Consider the following 19061-nt stretch of genomic DNA (forward strand, 5'->3'; position numbering starts at 1 on the left):
ATGTTTCAATCTTTTACACTTATTAGATAATAAGAAATCACATCTTTACACTAAAAATTCTAACTTATCATCTATTAATACTAGAAATGTGATTTTACTATCATTTAAACCACTTTGATGAGATAATTCTAATGAAATATAGTATTTTTTATCTATTAAATTAGTTAAAATAGATGATTTTTATGACAAATTGATTTAAAATAACTGAACATTTTGACTTTTAAATCTTATTAAAATGTTTTTATAATATTTTAAATGATAATATTAAAGCATTATATTACATAAATATAATGTTACATTTGACTTGCATTTTTCAATTTACGATTTTAACCAGAATTAAAAAAATTTTAATCTGAATTATAAATTTAAAAATCATCAATAAAATCAAAAGGCCTTTTTTTTAAAAAAAAAAACTTTGCAGCAGATCTATTATATATTTGAAAAAAATGCTGTAACTAAAATTTTATTATATTAATTATAATAAAAAAACTTTGTTCTTTAATTTTATTATATGTGCAGTGATTATTATAGTGTTAACTAGTAAATTATAGTATAATGTTTTTATACAAAGATAACACAAAAAAAAATTACATGACCCAAGCAAGTTTTTTTTTATTTCAAAAAAAAATTTGACATACATTCTGAATTCTCTATCTCATCTAGATCAGTACCTTCCTCTATCAAATCTTCTAATATTTTCAGACCAGCTATATTTATTTTTCCATTCTTTTCAAAAAACATGAATATTATCAATGTTATTATGACAATAACAATTATAATGAAATAACAGATGAGTGAAAGAAATAGAATATTTTTTAATGTAAAATAGATATATTATAATCGTAAATATCAGTATAATTACATGATATGAATAAATAATATATTGAATAAAACATAAATAAACATTTAATTGAAAGATAAATAATTGATTGAAAGAAGAATAATTAGAAAAATAAAATAATTTATATGATATAATGTTAATATATAATATTTATTTATAGTTATATTTATTTATAATTTAGTTATTTATAGTTATTTACATTTAGATTAGTTATATTTATTAGCTTAATTTTATTATATTTTTTTTCTGTATAAGATTATTGCGCAATTTGTAGTAATTTAATTTTTTAAATTTTATTATATTTTTTTTCTGTATGAGATTATTATTATATTAATATTGTGCAAGTAAACTATACTCAACAATAAAATTGTAGTACTAAAAAATCTTATAAAATTTTAAAAAATAAATTTTAAAGAAAATAAACTGGTAGTTTTATTCTTCAAGACAAGTACTATTAAAATTACCAGTCAGATTTTTGAAAAAAGATCTGTATAAAAAGTTATAGGTGTTTAAAACTAACTGATTTTTATATGATCGGCCTAAATTTGAAACAAATCGAATCACATGTGCCCTATCTTATTGGTCAAAAATTTTTATAATTCAGGCCAAAATTATGATATTTTAATGCTGGCCCGAATTATCACATTCATTTGATCATAAGAAAATTCTTTTAACAATGAGAAAACCTTCTGATTCATGAGAAAATCATCACATGTGAATAAGAAAATTTCAATCTAGCTTTACTGATGTCACATAAAACAAAATGACAACAACAAGTTAGTAAGATACCTAGAAAAACAATAAATAAAAATTTCATTTTGACATAAAATATTATGTATGAAACATTGTAACATATAAAAATTCTCATTTTTTATTGGACAATATCTGATCACGTGATATGAAACTTGCGCCAGAAAATTGAAACATCATCACGTGATTGTCGAGTATAGTTTACTTGCACCATATATAAAAATTATTACAATTATAAATTAAAACATATATTTTTAATAATAAAATTTGTTAAGATCTACTTGCATATACAGTCAACTCTCTTTATAGTCACACATTTGGGACAAGCCATTTTCTGTAATTATAAAGATATGTAACTATACAAAACATACATAAAAATTAAATTTTTAATACATTTTATTATACTTTATTAAAAAATATATGTATATATTGTTAAATTAGCAACCAGTGATTGTAGAAAAATGCAACACAGCTTGTTAGAATCATTTCATTGAAACGAATCAAATGGTGGTAGTTTCATCTTTCTACTATGCAAACAGTCTAGTAACTTTATCTTTTATTTATATTTATAAGCGAAAATTACAAAATTATCGAATAATATTACAAATATGAAATTTAAATAAAAAACAAAATAGAAGTAGCTTCACAATTCATACAAGTAAAAAAAACTATACTAAAATAAAATTAAAGCAAAGAAAACTAAACTATTACAAAATCACATATCCCAACTTTACCTGAAAGCCAGTGTGAGTCAACTATCCAAATTTTATCTTTCTACTGTGCAAACAGTCTAATGACTTTATCTTTTATTTATATTTATAATCGAAAATTACAATAATATTGAACAATATTACAAAATAAGAAATAAAAATAAAAAATAAAAATAAAATAGCTTCATGACTCATACAAGTAAAGAAAACTAAACTAAAATAAAATTAAAGCTAAGAAAGCTAAACTATTACAGAATTGTATACTTCAACTTTACCCAAAGACCAATGTGAGTCAACTATCCAACATTCCAAAATCCAGTCCGTTATCAGAATAAAATCCTAAGAGGTTAAACTGTTAAGTGGCACAGAAAATCAAAGTGCGAAATCCAAGATTCTCCTTGAATTATAGAAGAGAACACCTGAGAAAACCAGGAATCTTGAGAAACTGTCATCAGAGAGGAACCAGAAGTGGTAAGAAAGGTAAATGGAGAAGAATGTGAAGAGCGGAAAGGTTGTGTAAAATCAGCTTGAGATTGTGATTTCAATCAATGATAGAAAAATACATTGCAAGATATCCAAATATCTATGTAAAGCCGTTCATGAAGTTGGAACAAAAGAGGGGTTAAAATTGTTAAAATCTTGACCTTCAGCAAGAATCTCTTAAGATAATAAATGAGTTCGGTAGAAAGTAAGCCTCATGTCAATCAAAGACATGAAGATGAAGGTATATCAAAATCCTAACATTCAAGGGTAAAGAAAGTATCTTTGAAAGAATCTGGCTCAAATATAAAATATGACTTTGTAAAATCAATACAATTTGCTAAAACTCATAATTATGACTATTAATTAATTTTCAATCAATTTGCTCTTTCTAAAATTATGAGTTTAACCTAATTTTGATTGAATTTACTAAAACTCAAATGTGAGTTATATATGTGATGTCCGGGATTCTAGTTTCACAAATGTAAATTTTTGTTCAACTTATTATTTAATTAAGTGATCATCAATCAGATAATTTTTTGGTATTACAAAACAATTTTGAGTAACAAAAATTTTTTAATGCTAATAAAAACAAATCAACCCATATGCATGGTTAAAATTACATCTTATTTTTAGCCAGTAGCATATATTTAAAGATATGTATGAAGTTTTGATCATATTGTTTTTGAGCTATAGAATTTTTGACTTAACAAAAATATTAAGAGTCAAATTCTTAAATAAATTGGATAAAATTATTAATTATTGTTTTACAGTTCATATTTTAGAGTTTATATTAGTATATAAAAAAAAATAAATCTTAATAAATATAATATAATGGATTCAAATAGCGGTGCAGGACCCCGGATATCTAATATAAAGGTCATAATGGACTTTTGGCCAAAAACACCCCTTTTTGCTGAAACTCAAAAAATCGTTTTTTGTAAATATCTCAGCATCCAGTAATTCAATTTTAATGAACTTTTTTTATTTTGTAGCCCTCATTTAGCTCTACAATTTAAAAAAAAGTTCATCAAAATTGGACCACTGGATGCCGAGATATTTACAAAAAACGATTTTTTGAGCCCCTAAAAAATGGGCCAATCTGCCGAAAGTGTGACTTATGACCTGTTTTGGAGATATCCGGGGTCCTAGCGGTGCTAATAATATTTTACAATTATAGTATTTTTATTATAAATAAGCATTAATGTTCAAAGTACATCATATAATTAAGAATATGTATTGGCAATTATAAATTGCAGAAAAATGCTTTGGCTCATTTTATTGATTTATTTACATCAGCAGGAAAATCAAACTATTTGGTATTAGTTATTTAATATCTTGAAATACTAGCTCAATACCTAAAATTTAAAGAAAAATTGAAATATATTTCATTAGTTAAAATTGATAGCAATAAAAAATGAAAAGATCACTACTTCGTATTTGACAAAACTCTTGAAATCTTTGGAGTTAAATTTATTAAAAAGAACATTATTAAAAATGTAGTTAATAATAATAAATTAAAATTATAAGTCAAATCCATTCAGAGTAAATGAAATTGTATAGAAATCTTTAAAAAAAATATCTTAATGATCTTTCATCAGGAAATTTGTTTAGGCATAATTTAGTGTAATATTTTGGAGGTGGTGTAAAATTTTGAAATATTACACTAAAAACGTAATATTACAAAAGTTTATGCTCTTAAATTTGAATAATTATCATAATTTAAGAATATCTCGCTATCTACTGATCCAATCAAGACGATCTATAGCTCTTTGGAATCAGCTCATCAAGACGAATCGAATGGTAGTAAAATCGCATTTCTACAGTTGATAGAACGCTCTATAGTATGCAATAAAGTTTTAAATTAATAGAAAGTCATCTATCAAACGTAGAGATATGATTTTACTACCATTCGATTCGTCTTGATGAGCTGATTCCAATGAGCTATAGATCGTCTTGATTAGATCAGTAGATAGCGAGATATTCTTAAATTACTATTATTATTCAAATTTAAGAGCGTAAACTTTTGGGTATATAGTAAATCAGTATAGTATAATTCATAAATTTAGTATGTATGATAAGACAAATTACCATACTAAGATAATATACATGAATATTATACTATGTGACACAATAAATATTATACTAAAATATTTTATGTGATACAATGAAACACGTGCAATAAACAATAACATCAGATATAACCTTTCTATTATGGCTTATAATTACATGAAAAAAATTTTTTCTCTATGGGCAAAAAATATTTCTATCCAAAATAATAAAAATGAGTGAGAAAATAGATCTTTCAGATATAAAAGAACTTGATATTAATTATATTGAGTTAGATCCTGTAAGTAAAATATGTGAGGCTAATTTTTTAATTTAATAAATTAATTTTCTTTTGGATTTCTTAAAGGAATATCAAGTTGAAAGTGATAGTAATACTATTGAAAGTGATAAAGATACTGATATAAGCGATGAAGAAGAAGACTCAATTGCAATATTTTCAAAAAAGACACATGTACAAGAAATTCATTATGCCACTGTACCAATTGAATATCCAAAAACTTCAGAATATGGTGTTGCCACAGTATATAATATTACAGGTTCGAAGAATCCAAGAGACTGTTGGAAAAATGTAAGTAATTATCATTTATTAATCTGCAGCTTTATTAATTCTATTAAAATTATTAAATACAAATAAATTTTTCTCCAGATTCAATATTCCTTAGGTGGAGGTGGTCAAAGTTCAATTAAGAACTGTCCATTCTTTGGTAATATTAGCATTAAAAAAGAAGAAAGAAACTGCATTTTAATCAATTATTTTCTTTATTTTTTAATATCATTAGAGGACATAAAGTTGATTAAAAAGCTTTAAAACCAATGGAAACCAAAAATAAATTTGGAGTTCCCTATTCAAGGCGTTAGAGGTAGGCTCCGAATCTGGTCAATCCGGTCATCCTAGGATCAATCCGTCTAATAGGCGGATTCGGATTGATCAGATGAATCCGTCAAATAGACCGGATGGATGACCGGATATCCGATCAATCCTATACGGGATCGACAAAAAATTCCTTTTTAGGAAATTTTATGTTACACGACCGGAAACTAAATTTAGAAAAACTGGTTTTTTGTGGAACGGGTATCTCCAAAAATGGAAACGATCGACATACCCGTGCGTCACGTGACAACAATTAAATACCTAATCATAAATTCCGGCTGAAATTAAATGATCGGCGAGAAATTTCCTTTTTAGGATTCTTGTGAAACCCAAAATTTCATTTTTGCTGGGAAACAAAATATCCTTTTTTTGGATTTGTGTAACGTTACTCATACCCTAAAAAGGATAATTCCATGCCGATTACTTAATTCCGGCCGGAATTATAATCAATCCGGTCAATCCGCGGATAATCCGATGATCCGATTTTTTTAATCCGGATTGATCCGTCACGTGATCATCCGGATGACGGATTGACCAGATTCATCCGGAGCGCACCTCTACAAGGCGTGATAATGGAGAAGTCAAAAAAATTTCTAAGGCAATTACACGTAAAGGTATTTTTGCATTTGATAAGCTTAATATATTAAAAAAAAGTTAAAAATTAATAATGGTATTATCATTAATAAATTTAGGTACAAGAAATGGTAAAAATAAGCGAATTTTGGTTGATTCAACCAATATTAAAGCTGAAAGCTCGCATCAACTAGAAATTCTAAACAATGCAAAATTACTGAAAATAATACTGAAAATATTGATTTTGATATAGAAGAGAGAAAAATAGCCCTTAAGGAGCGTGAACTTCAGATTTTTGTTCAAGAGGCTGCAGCCAGAAAGGCACTTGCTGAAGCTGAAGCAATGGAGCCAATTAATTTAGAAAAAAAAGAAGTCATTAGGATTACTTTAAATAATAACATCAAATATAATTTGTATTAAAGTAATATAAATAAAGTTATAATTTTTTAAAATTTAAATTTTAGTAGTATAGAATAATAATAAAAAAATGAATCATACATACTATGATTTTTTTTATATAGTAATCTAAGTATGTACAGTCAAACCTTGATATAGCGAACCCTTGAGGGTGTGACGGAAACATGTACTGTATGGATTCCTATGTATGTATGTATGGTGGTCAATGTATGGTATACGGTGTACTTTTCATACATACATACTTTTTTATTAAATTATATAATTAGAGAAAACGTATGTATGTATGAAAATAAAATTTCACGTGACTATACATTGAATTTGGAAATTTTTATAAAAAAAAATCCCTACTGACTACTTCACGTTTTTGATTTTTTTTTTAAAAAAAATTTTTTTTCATATATTAGAACTGTAAACGCAATTTATATTTTCTTTATTATGATTTATAAACGTATTATTATAAATTTAACAAAAAAATCTAAATATATTTTTTTTTAACGTTTTTGTTGATTTTCTATTTCTAATGCTTCGGCTTTAGCTTCCATCATTCGTGCTTCAGCCTCAGCTACTCGTGCTTTAATTTCACGCTCCCTTAATATAATTTCCTTCTCTTTAAGTTCTAACTTGAGATTTTTTTTATGAATCTCTTTAGAAAATGTTTCTTCTTCATTGTCTGATAAAATATTTTCAGTTCTTTCATGATTTTCCTTTGATCTAATAGGTGTTCTACTATTAGAAGGTGATAATTTTCTTTTTTTTGATGACTTGGGTAATTTATTATTAAGAGATACTTTATTCTTTTGAATACGAGATGCTATATATTATAAAAAAATTTTAAAAATTTTTATAAATAAATAAATTAATTGATAAATAATGTTTTTACTTACTTTTGCATTGAGATCCCCCAATTCCCCCTGTCATCAATTTACAAGGTTGCCACATCGAACGGGCATTCTCATGGTCGAACGAACGAATGAGCGAACAAACAAACGAACGAACGAGCAATCAAACGAACAAACACGTGATCAAAACATAATTAACGAACAACAACATCAGCGAACAATATGCAACAACATTCTTGGTTCACAAAATAAATAGCGTTAGTAATATAAAGCGTTGAACGGTATAAAATAAAATTAACTTCTCTGAATTTTCCTCAATTTATATCCACTTTCGATTTCAAACTGCGATAGCTCTCGCTACGAATTATTATCTTCCAAAGGTATATATTTAATTCATCTTAAATTTTCATTAATTAAAATTAATTAATCAAACATTAATTAAAGTTTAGGGCGAACCTATTACCTTTAATTAATATTAAACTTCATTAATAATTAAAAAAAAATAAAACTTATATTTTATTGAGTTCTGTGGATGCGAACTATGGAATTACCTTGAATTCCGTTCTCTATATATACAATTTTTATGCTACTTTCTATTCTATCTATATACTATCTTTTCTGTTCTTTATATATTATCTTTGAACTATCTTTCTAATATACTATCTATACTTTAAATACGCTATCTTTTATATATTATTTTATATATTATCTTTTCTATTATTCGAATATTACATCGTAAAGAAATAATTTATAACCCATCCTTTGTGGCTGTGTTATCTTTATATATGTTCTTTTTAATATGTTATCTTTTATATTCCATCTTTATACTTTCTTTTCATATTATCTTTTATATTATTTTGTATTCTTTAATCTTTCCGACATTATTTTATATGTTCTTTTAATCTACTTTATGTGTTTTGCTTATAATCTATCTTTTGTGGCTTATAATTATTCTTTCTTATCGTTCTTATTGTTAAAGATCGCTAAGCCGCAAATGATCGACTCTATTTATCCTATTGGTTCTTTGTCAATCATTCAATAAATATTACATCATGTAGATCATTACTCTTCTTAAATGTTTATCCTTTTCGGCTAATTATTTATCCATCCACACCAATTCACGATTAATTTGTTTGTTCTTAATACTTGATAATTACATTTGGCGGTTGAATTTTATCATCTTTTCGTGCTTGATATTCGGCCGTTTACAGCGTACAATTGAATTTTGTAATCTCTTAACATCACTTTTGTCTCTATGAGTGTAAGGTACTCCATTTTTGTCATGAACTTCAATCGTTGTATAACACCTTGCATCGTACCTTTTTCCTCTTTAAATTATTTATAATTAATACATAATATTCATAATATTAAATGTAATTTGGTAATTAAAAAAACTTAAACTAACTTTAAAATGGCTGATAATAACTTCAATTGCTTTCCTTCTCTGTTAGCCATGGAATGGGCCGCTTCAGCATTATTAGTATCTGATCCACTTTTATTCCAAATCTCATGATCAACATTTGAAACGTATTTATTTAAGGAAGATAAAACATATGATTGTCGATAATAATTCAACCATTCTATAAGAAAAAACATTTTTAAAAATTTATATTAATTCTTTTAAACTTCTAAAATAAATAAATAATATACCTTTTATTCCTTCATCATTTGTATCTTCTATTTGTTGCAAAAGATCATGAACTTGTTCTTTACTAGTTGCATTAGGAATTTGTCGTATTAAATTTTTCGTGCTTATAGTAAATGTTTTATGAAATAAATTTCTAAAAAAAAAATAAATTAATTAAATTAAAAGTAAAAGAGATAACTATTCAATAAATTTATAAATACCTTTCAAAGTGTACAAGGCATGTTTTCAAAATAAATGTCAAGTGTGTTTCCCAACTTTTTTCGTGATCCAAATCATGTAATGCTAATCCTAACCCCTTAGCCTGTGCAGCGTCCAGATCAGCCAGAATACATCCAATACCACTTCCATGAATATGTCGAAATTGAATAGATTGACCACTTACTTCACGAATTATTTGGAATAAAGATGAGAATAACCTATGATACCCTTCAGCAGTAAAAACATTAGTAAATATACGACAAAATGACAATACTTAAAAAAAAAACTATGGTTAGTAACATCATTAATGTATATCATTTATAATACATGATGGGATTAATTTAAATAAAAATTTCACTTACTTTCAGGGTGATGTTTGGAATCATACGTGTTAATTTCAAATTCATTTATCTCTCCTTTTACTCGTTTAAAGCTGACATCAATTTGAAAATAATCAAGTGTAATTAATTTTTTAGCTTGATTATCAAGCATACAAGTAATAATTACTTGGCCATTATTTGAATAAAGATCTAAAAATAATAGTTATTATTAATGAGTAATTTAAATAAAATGCATAATAAAATTTTAAAAAATTTACCAATTTTGCGAACATAATTTATTAAATCTGATTTGGGATTTAATATATTATGATAAATTCCTATAACTCCTTGTCTAAAAGGATGCAAGGTCTTGTATGCTTTTCCTACTAAGTATCGTAATTTGTCTATATTATTGAGAGAGACATGAACTTCTGCCAATGTTTCTTTATTAAAATAAGCACTGAGTAGATTTCCTATTAGTTTAATATATCAAAACTAAATTAATTATTAATTGATGATAATAAATAATAATCTTATTAATATTTTATACCTGACAATATTGATCTTGAAGTAACATTATCATCTTGTTGAATAGCTTGGGTAATTAAAGATTCTAAGTTATTCTTAATTCCAGAAGGAATCCTCTCAGGTGCTGGGGGTGGATGATTATGTGTTCCTACACATACAAGTGCTACAAAAGGACATTTGACAATATCATAAGGAATAAATTTGATAAAGCGCGACTTGCCAAGGTTAGTCAATTATTTCTCCACGGACAATAGTTCCATTATGTGTATGTGGCATATCTTAAAATAAAAGAGATTTAGTTATGATTTAAAATAAATTTAATAGTATAATTAAATTTAAATAATTACCACATTTTTTACGTTTACAACTTTTAGAAAGTATCATACTACACTTTACTGTATCTTATACCTAAATAATTGAATAATTTTTAAATTTTAAAAATAGAAAGATATAAAATAAATGGCTATCTGCAATTGCTTATAATTTCCAATTTGACAAAAAAAATAATAATGAGAAATAAATAATACTTACAGATGCAGAACCTGTGAATAGACTTTGAAGTAATGAAATATCAACTTCATCTTGTTTTATTTTGATATATCGATGCCACTTATCACCTTGTTTGTATTTGTTGCAACCGATAAAATATGATACAATATTTGTTTGATAATTAGTTATTCTTCCAATATGAGGTCCTCCATTGCATGGGATATTGTCTTTTTTGAAATTACAAGGAGTATCTTTTGCTGCCAAAAATAAACTAGTAAAAATTTGGATTAGTAATTAAAATAAGTTTTATACATTTGAAATTAACAATAATTAGTAAACTTACGTATATGTCTTAGCTTCTTTAGTATTATTATTATTTTGTTGTGTATAATGTTGAAAAATTTCAGAATCAAAATCAACACTACAGTGTTCTTGATTAACAAGTTCAGGATCAGTGAACTGACAAAACTTTATTCCTTGGCATTTTCTTTGATTTTTTTTAACGGGTATTCCTCCAAAAAAAGGGCATTCTTGAATATTTGTGGTACCGCCTGAACCATTTGTTGAATATTGAATCTACATTGTAATAAAAAGTATTTATAGTTAAAGATCTATAGCTTGTTGTTAAATTAAAGGTAAATAATATATACTTACATCTGAAAACGCGTCTGTATGATTTTTCCATCCAGTTACATTGTAAACGGTTGCAACTCCTTCTGAAGATGTATCTGGATATTCTATAGGAACAGTTGTATATATAACTTTGGGAACTCGCAGTTGAGAAGTAAAGAAAGCTAATGTTTCTTCGCTTTCTAATTCATTTTCGCTATCACTATTATTCTCTCTCTATTTTTGTTTATTATCTTTTAATAATTTTCTCTTTAATAAAATAATATAATTTGAATAACATTTACTTACCATTTTAATTAAGTCTTTCTCATTATAATCATCTATATCCGAAAGTTCAATAATCGAAGACATTATGAAGCTTGCGATTAATCGAAGATTGATTATGTTTTAAAAAGTGTATTCTGAAAAAAACGCGTTACAAAATTTTTTAAAAAAATGAATGTTACGTGTTGTATGTACTAGTTCTATGAATTTAACTTAAAAAGCTAAATCATGGTTTAAAAAGATAAAAAAGGAATAAAAATTAGTTTTATTAATCGTTTTAACGTGAAAAAAACCCAATTATAGTTAAATAAAAAAATTCTCAATTAAAAAAATATACCATCAAAGTGCCTAATTACTATTTGAGATTCTGAAGATTCAATTAACTCCCATCCCTAACAGATTGGACCACCCATTTGCAGGAAATTTTCATTTAAATTGTTAACTTGCGGGAAATTTTTCAATTATCTACATAAATTACTATTTGATTAGTTAATAAATCAGCAAACAAATACTTTCACACCCCCAAAAATATTTTTTCCTGAAACAGACATTTTCCGTAAGTAAATTATTTACTAACCTTTTTCCCAGATCAAATTAAGTGCGAAAAATGTCAAAAATATTGGAAATTCATTTATTTATATTAGATCGATACAATAAAATCTGATCTCGTAACACATCAATGACGTCTTATCAATTAATGTAACTAAATTTAATATATTACTATATATATACAAGAATATATCGAAAAAAAATTTTATTTAATACGCCAACAATCTAATACAATAAAGGTAAATGAAATATTAATAATATTAATGACATCACTAAAAGAAATGATAACTTCTACATGTGCTTGAAATCTCTTATAAAAAGAATCTTTTCTCTTCAATTACCATTAAAGAGGAATACATGCAATTCCTTAAAAATCCATAATGTTGCTGGAAGAAAAAACAACTTCTTACACTAAAAGTTACCCGAAAATTCTTTAAAACATTTGTTTCAAACTCCCAACAAATGACTTAAAATCGGAAAAACAGGAAAAAAGGCATTAATGTTTTTTCATAATGCCGTTAACCACTTTATACCAACTCAAAGATGCTTACCTTAATAGTTCCGTTCCAAAGGAAACTCTGAACCCTAAAAAAATAAGGTGCTAGTCTTTTCAAAATGTCATTAACATCGCGTCATTACAACTACACATTTATTAAGAAGAAATAAAAAAAATGGGTTAATATCGTTTTTAAAAGTAAATTTAAATAAAACTCTTACCACTTACCAGAAATCTGTTAAAAAAATAAAAAAATAAACATAGTTTCGTTTCAAAAAATTTGAGAAAAAAAAGAGCCAAGTCACAATCATGTGAAAAAAATGTTGTTTATACAATCATACGGTCATACTTTATTTTCTGGTTCGAGATAAATATACATGTACGAAATCATTACCATACATAGCATACATGTAACAGTTTGTAACACCATACATACATACATCGGTTTCCATACAATACTTGTTTTTTATATAATCAACCCTTGATATAGTGAATTTTTCAGACAACTATAATAAATTTCCCCTTGCTATAACGAATTAACCAATCAAATCTCTTAAAATCTTCACTATAGCCCTATAGCGAAGTTGCGTCTGAAACCTAGGGTTCGTTATAACAAGGGTGACTGTATGTATAAATACGAATCATACATACTACTTTAAAATCATACATACATAGATCATTTTAACCATACTATACAAAAATTCTCAATCATACTACATAACTTTCTGAAATACCGTAAACTTTTGTAATATTACGTTTTTAGTGTAATATTTTGAAATTTTACACCACCTCCAAAATATTACACTAAATTACGCCTAAACAAATTTCCTGATGTTATAGATCAATTAGATAAAAAGCTGTAGATACCCATAAAATGATCATGTGAAACTAGTTATCAGCATTTGAATATTCTGATTATAATTGTTATTAAAATCCTTTATGAAATACTACTTCTCCTAATTAGATTATGATGCCCAATATTAGATATTTTGAAAACTTTTTTTTGATAAAATTTTGAGAATAAAAGCAATTTTCCTATAAGATATTATTTCAATACAAAAAAGTAATAAAGTTAAAAGGAAAAAATTGGGAATTACAAGATAAAAACCTAATGACCAAAATTCAAAAAAAAGAAAAACCAAATGACATTGAATTCAAATACAGAAAATTTTATTTCTAATTAATAGATGTTAACTAATTTGATACCTCAAGTAGTAATTATAGATAAAGATAAGCCACTAATAAAAAAGTCAAAACAAGTATGTTATGAAACTAAACCTGAAAAAAGGAGTTTTTTAAAACCATTAGTGACTTATTCTGAATATCTAAATAATAAATAAATAGAACAAATTAAAAAAAATAGTAGAAAATGAATGGAATAAGGATTAAATTTATCAATATATATTTCATCATAGACATAATAAAAATAACATAAATAATTTATTTTATATTATTTTAAATAAACTTGATCTTTAATAAAAGAAGTCTTTAAGATTTTAATATATATAAAAAAATGCTATTTTTATTAAAAAGTTTTATTATATATGGTTTCTTAAAATAGTTATATCAAAAGAACTGCTAAAAATAAAGTTTGTTAGGTACTTTTTTTTGATTTAAAAGTTGGTAGCAAAAGAATCTTAGACTTCATAAGAAAGCAAGAAAGGCTAACTTTTATACTGAAGGATTACAATATGATTTTCTAAATGCCTTTTTCCTGAATATATCTTTTCCTGAAGTTATTTACCTGAATGCCAATTTTTTGAATTGAACATTTTCCTGAAATATACAATTTTCTGAATCCTTATTTTCCAAATTCCATTTCCTGAAATCTAATTTTCTGAATTCTAAATTCCAATATCCTGAATAATCCCAATATCCCGAATTCAAATATCCTTAATTCTAATATTCTGAATTCTAATATTCTAAATGGAATTTCTTAAATTATATAATAAACTGTATATTTTCATATGATTTATAAATAAACTATATAATAAATTTAAAAAATTAAGAACTATTGATAACTATAAGTTTTATTATTTAAATATACAGTATTTATAATATTAACAATTGTAAAAATTTTTTAAAGTACTGATTATTAAAAACTGTAAAATTCAATTTTCACAATCTATTAGATGTTTGCAGCTTGCATTTGTATGGGAAAGGTTCTTCATGAAGAATACTTTCTGCTAGCAAATGAATTTGATGTTACTTTTTGTGCATCTTTGCTACTATAATTGTATAAATGCATGTTATATGTAATTTGAAAAGTAGCTTTTTCAAGTATCCCTTACCTATATAAGTATTACGATCAATTGAAGTAAATATGAAGTAAACATAAGGCAATATACAATCAATTAGAAAATATTACATTTTTAGCTAATAAAATTTTTCTCTGACTTACTGAGTTTAAGTGTTTAATAATATTTTCCCAAATATCAAGTAAATATAATTAATTTGTATATTAGGAGAAAAAGATTTGGTACAGATACAAATTTCAAACAAATACTTTAATTGAATAATAAAACCTACTTGCTTTTGCATTATTTATTTTAAGTACAGTCAACCCTTGTTATAACGAACCCTAGGTTCCAGACCTCAACTTCGCTATAGGGCTATAGTGAAGATTTTAAGAGATTTGATTGGTTAATTCATTATAGCAAGGGGAAATTTATTATAGTTGTCTGAAAAATTCACTATATCAAGGGTTCGTTATATCAAGGTTTGACTGTATTTGTTTTAATACAAGTTAGATTATTATATATTATATTTATATATATTATATATAATTTATTGATTAGTATAATATATTAAATAAAATAAAGATTAAGTTTATGAAATTAATAATTCTAATTTATGATGTAAAATTATATAAAATAATATTAAATTCAGTAAAATGTCCATTCAGAATATCAGGGTTCATGATATTGGAATTTGGGATAAAATAATTCAGGATAAAAGAATTCAGGAAATTGGCATTTGGTAAAATGGAGTTTCAGGAAATGAAATAGTCATTCAGAAAATTAGATTTGGGAAAAGGTATATTCAGAAAAATGGTATTCAGAAAATGGTCTGACAAGGATGCTGAAGAAGTTGATGGAAAAAATGAATACTTATAAAAGTTGTGACTATATATAAAGAGAGTAATTACTATATTGAAGTCTAACTGTAATTATTATTATATATTAGTACATAGTAAAATCATTTTACAATAATAATTAAAATTTTCTTATTTACTTTTTTATAGCTTTATTTAAAAAATAAAAAACTTTATTTATCAAAAAAAAAAAACCAAAAAGTTAATGATTTACTTAAAATTTGTATTTAATATGTAAAGTATTAGGTATTTTGTTTATTATCAATAGATGTTGGCCTTTAATTTTTTAAACAGGCAGTACAAGCAAGGAATATTTTAGTAAAAAAATCATACATTTATGAATTATAGTATTTTGAATAACTATTCTTATTTTTCATATTCTTTAGCTAATGATTAATCAATCTAACTAGCATGATTTATTTTCAATGATAATAACTTTAGATATACGTTCAAGCAAATATCATAGAACTTAACTAACGATTGGATAATTGAATTTTATTGGTCCAATAGGACAAAAAGAAATTCTAAATCTTCTAATTAAATGAAAGTCTTTTTTGCAAATGAAACCTTTTATTATTTTTATTCATTACTGATAAATTATCATATGTATCTTTCTTGACATGTGCAATTGGACTGATTTGACCCGCAGAACATTTTACAATGATACGGTTAAGTCCGATAATTTTTTACCTAATAAAATTACATCATCAACTGAAATTAACATCAAAGCAAATAATAGATTTCGCGTGGTTAATTTATCGTCATTTACGCGAATTTTATATGAATAATAAAATTACTTATATAGAAGAATTGAAAGAAATAATTAAATAACTGCTTATAAATTATTAATTTAAATTAATTTGGGTATATATTTTTAAGTAAAACATTTTTCCGAAACAAAAAAAAAAAATCATTTTAGTTTGTGTTTTCCTTTTAACTATACAAAACTATACGATTAACCAAATTAATCTACATCATTTTATTTAAATGTTTTTCTCATATCACAAAAAATAAACACAAAAGATAAATTAAAAGAATCACAGCCATTTTTCTTTTACAGGGAGTCAGGGATTATTTATAATATTTTTTTTCCCACATACAATGGTAAAAAGTGTATGACAAAAAAAATTATTTTTAGGATTATTGTTTTAAAATTAATTGTTTTAATTAACCGCGCAAAATCATGGGATGAAAAAGTAATAATAATAATAATAATAATTTATAATCAAGCAAATAATTCTCTATTTTAAGATGTTTTTAGAATTGATTTCAAGGGGGAATTTCAACGAACCTCATGAAAATTTTTACCTTGAAAGAAATAGAAAGAAATAGGTAAAACTTTGTCACCTTTTATTATTCCCAAATTTATCAAAATTTTCAAAAAAAAAAAGATGGTTTAACTTCATTAAGTAAAATTAAAAAAATGTCATTTGCTTTTAAAATTCACTCAATTTGTATAATTTTTTTTTTTTTGCTTTGATAATAAGCTTTGATAATAAAATATTTAATTTAGTTAAGACTTTTTTTAAAAAAATTTTGCGGTAGGGAAAAAAAAATTTGATCTGCGTAATTCGAATTCCGAAATACAAGTAATAAAACTTGTTATTCCGTAATTATTTTAGGGTTTGCACTTTTTTTTTTCTGTATAGAATTCTTATTCGCGAAAAGAAAAACAAAGTAAAAATAAATTTTCATTGATTTTAATTACTTTAATTAGCCATTTCCAGGTACGTGACACAAAAGTGATTTTGTTGTGGCTAGTGTATCTTATTCGTTTTTAAAACGGTTTATTATGCTCGATGATGTTATATATTATGTGGGCAAATTCTTCTCGCATTTTCTACAAAGTTTACAAAGTGGGAAAAAATCGAATAACCAAATCGATCATAGAATAAAAAAATTTTTTTATTATAAGGTAAGACATCAAAAGGACGGAAAACGTAAAATTCCGAAGTTTAGGAATGAATGTATGAATGTATGGAATAGTTCATTAACTGTAATTCCGGATTTTCTTTATGGATATAATCAATTTCTGTGGAACAATCTTTTAAGCCAGTGTGGCACAATCGAGTATTAGTCTGTATTATATAATCTACATAGAAAAAATCGTCATTTTGCGGCGTTCTTTCTCTACAAATTAACCAAATTTAGAGTAATTAAAAAAGACGCTAATAATTGTTGAAATATTTACTTTTTAAGGAAATCACTACCAAAATTTTTTAGGTTTAAAAATGACAAATCTAATTGTGTTTAAATGATGGCCCGTTCGCAACGAGAAACGAATAAAATTATTGAATAACTTTAATATAATTTAAATTTATTATTTATTTATTTAGTACATCCATGTCACTTTAATGAATTAATAACACCAATATCTAAAATCCTAATAATAAAAATAAAATTAATTTATTAATTGGTTCGATAATATAAAAATTGTGTTATTAATAAAGTTGTGCACCGGAATATGAAAGATTCCATGTGGAATTTGTCATACAAAAAACTATGCAGTAATTTGTATATCTTTGGTTTACCATAATAACATTTATATGGGAATTCTTTAAATTGTATGAGAAAAATTATAAAATATTATTTATTAATGAAATCTGATTTTAGAATTTTTTAAAAGTTGAAAGTAAAAAATTTGAACATGGTTAAAATTTTAGCAGCAAACATTCAATCAATCGGAATATATTTTCCATTTCCTGCATGAACAAACGCAACTGTGTAGCAGGGAGATGGGAAAAGTTTTTATTAGTTTCGTGGTAATATTTGATTGGTAAATTCATCATTAATATCATTAAAAACAGCTAAGGCTTATCATTTAATACAACAAAATTTTAAAATCAATGCAATGATCTTTTTGGTAACATTTTAAAGTTAAAAGAAAAACAAGGAATTGAGAATAATAATAATATAACTGTAATTATTACTATTAAAGATTGTTGTATAATTTTGGTCAATAATACCAAATTTCATTAATTACTGCGTATAATCATTGCTTTTACATTGTGTATCACATTGCATTATCCTCTTTATCTTTAGTAATACAGGTATAAAAAAAAAAATTTTTTATTTTATATTAATAGTTTAAAAAAAATATACTATTTTTTTTCTATAATGCTTAATAAAGATGCACTGAAAACTTAATTATATAATAATATATACTATATATTTTAAAATGGGCGTCATAAAAAAAAAATAGTCATCCCCTTTTATCATTACATATTTTTTTTTTTTATTTTCTATAATATAAAAATTTTTTATATAAACAACCCATTTTTTTTCAAGCATTTT

At 24.8% G+C, this 19061-nt stretch overlaps 3 protein-coding genes across 3 annotated transcripts; 2 read left to right on the forward strand and 1 right to left on the reverse strand.

The window, feature by feature from the left end:
• Positions 1 to 5065: 5065 nt before the first annotated feature.
• OCT59_005589 (uncharacterized protein) lies at positions 5066 to 5659 on the forward strand (the record flags this gene model as incomplete). Its single annotated transcript, XM_066138447.1, has 4 exons — positions 5066 to 5131; positions 5198 to 5419; positions 5498 to 5555; positions 5631 to 5659. 4 exons carry the CDS (start codon positions 5066 to 5068, stop codon positions 5657 to 5659), a joined length of 375 nt encoding a protein of 124 aa, XP_065997575.1.
• A 730-nt stretch (positions 5660 to 6389) lies between these two features.
• On the forward strand, positions 6390 to 6715 carry OCT59_005590 (uncharacterized protein; the record flags this gene model as incomplete). The annotated part of the gene is made up of 2 exons (XM_066138448.1): positions 6390 to 6426; positions 6549 to 6715. The coding sequence occupies 2 exons, from the start codon at positions 6390 to 6392 to the stop codon at positions 6713 to 6715; spliced, it is 204 nt and encodes a 67-aa protein (XP_065997576.1).
• Positions 6716 to 7203: 488 nt separating this feature from the next.
• On the reverse strand, positions 7204 to 11715 carry OCT59_005591 (uncharacterized protein; the record flags this gene model as incomplete). Its single annotated transcript, XM_066138449.1, has 14 exons — positions 7204 to 7523; positions 8761 to 8879; positions 8957 to 9131; positions 9202 to 9332; positions 9400 to 9670; positions 9760 to 9927; positions 9996 to 10190; positions 10268 to 10408; positions 10491 to 10523; positions 10593 to 10635; positions 10777 to 11005; positions 11078 to 11310; positions 11389 to 11580; positions 11653 to 11715. The coding sequence occupies 14 exons, from the start codon at positions 11713 to 11715 to the stop codon at positions 7204 to 7206; spliced, it is 2313 nt and encodes a 770-aa protein (XP_065997577.1).
• Positions 11716 to 19061: the final 7346 nt, after the last annotated feature.

The sequence above is a fragment of the Rhizophagus irregularis genome, chromosome 13 (genome assembly GCF_026210795.1).
Source record: "Rhizophagus irregularis chromosome 13, complete sequence".
NCBI classification, from domain to species: Eukaryota; Fungi; Glomeromycota; class Glomeromycetes; order Glomerales; family Glomeraceae; genus Rhizophagus; species Rhizophagus irregularis.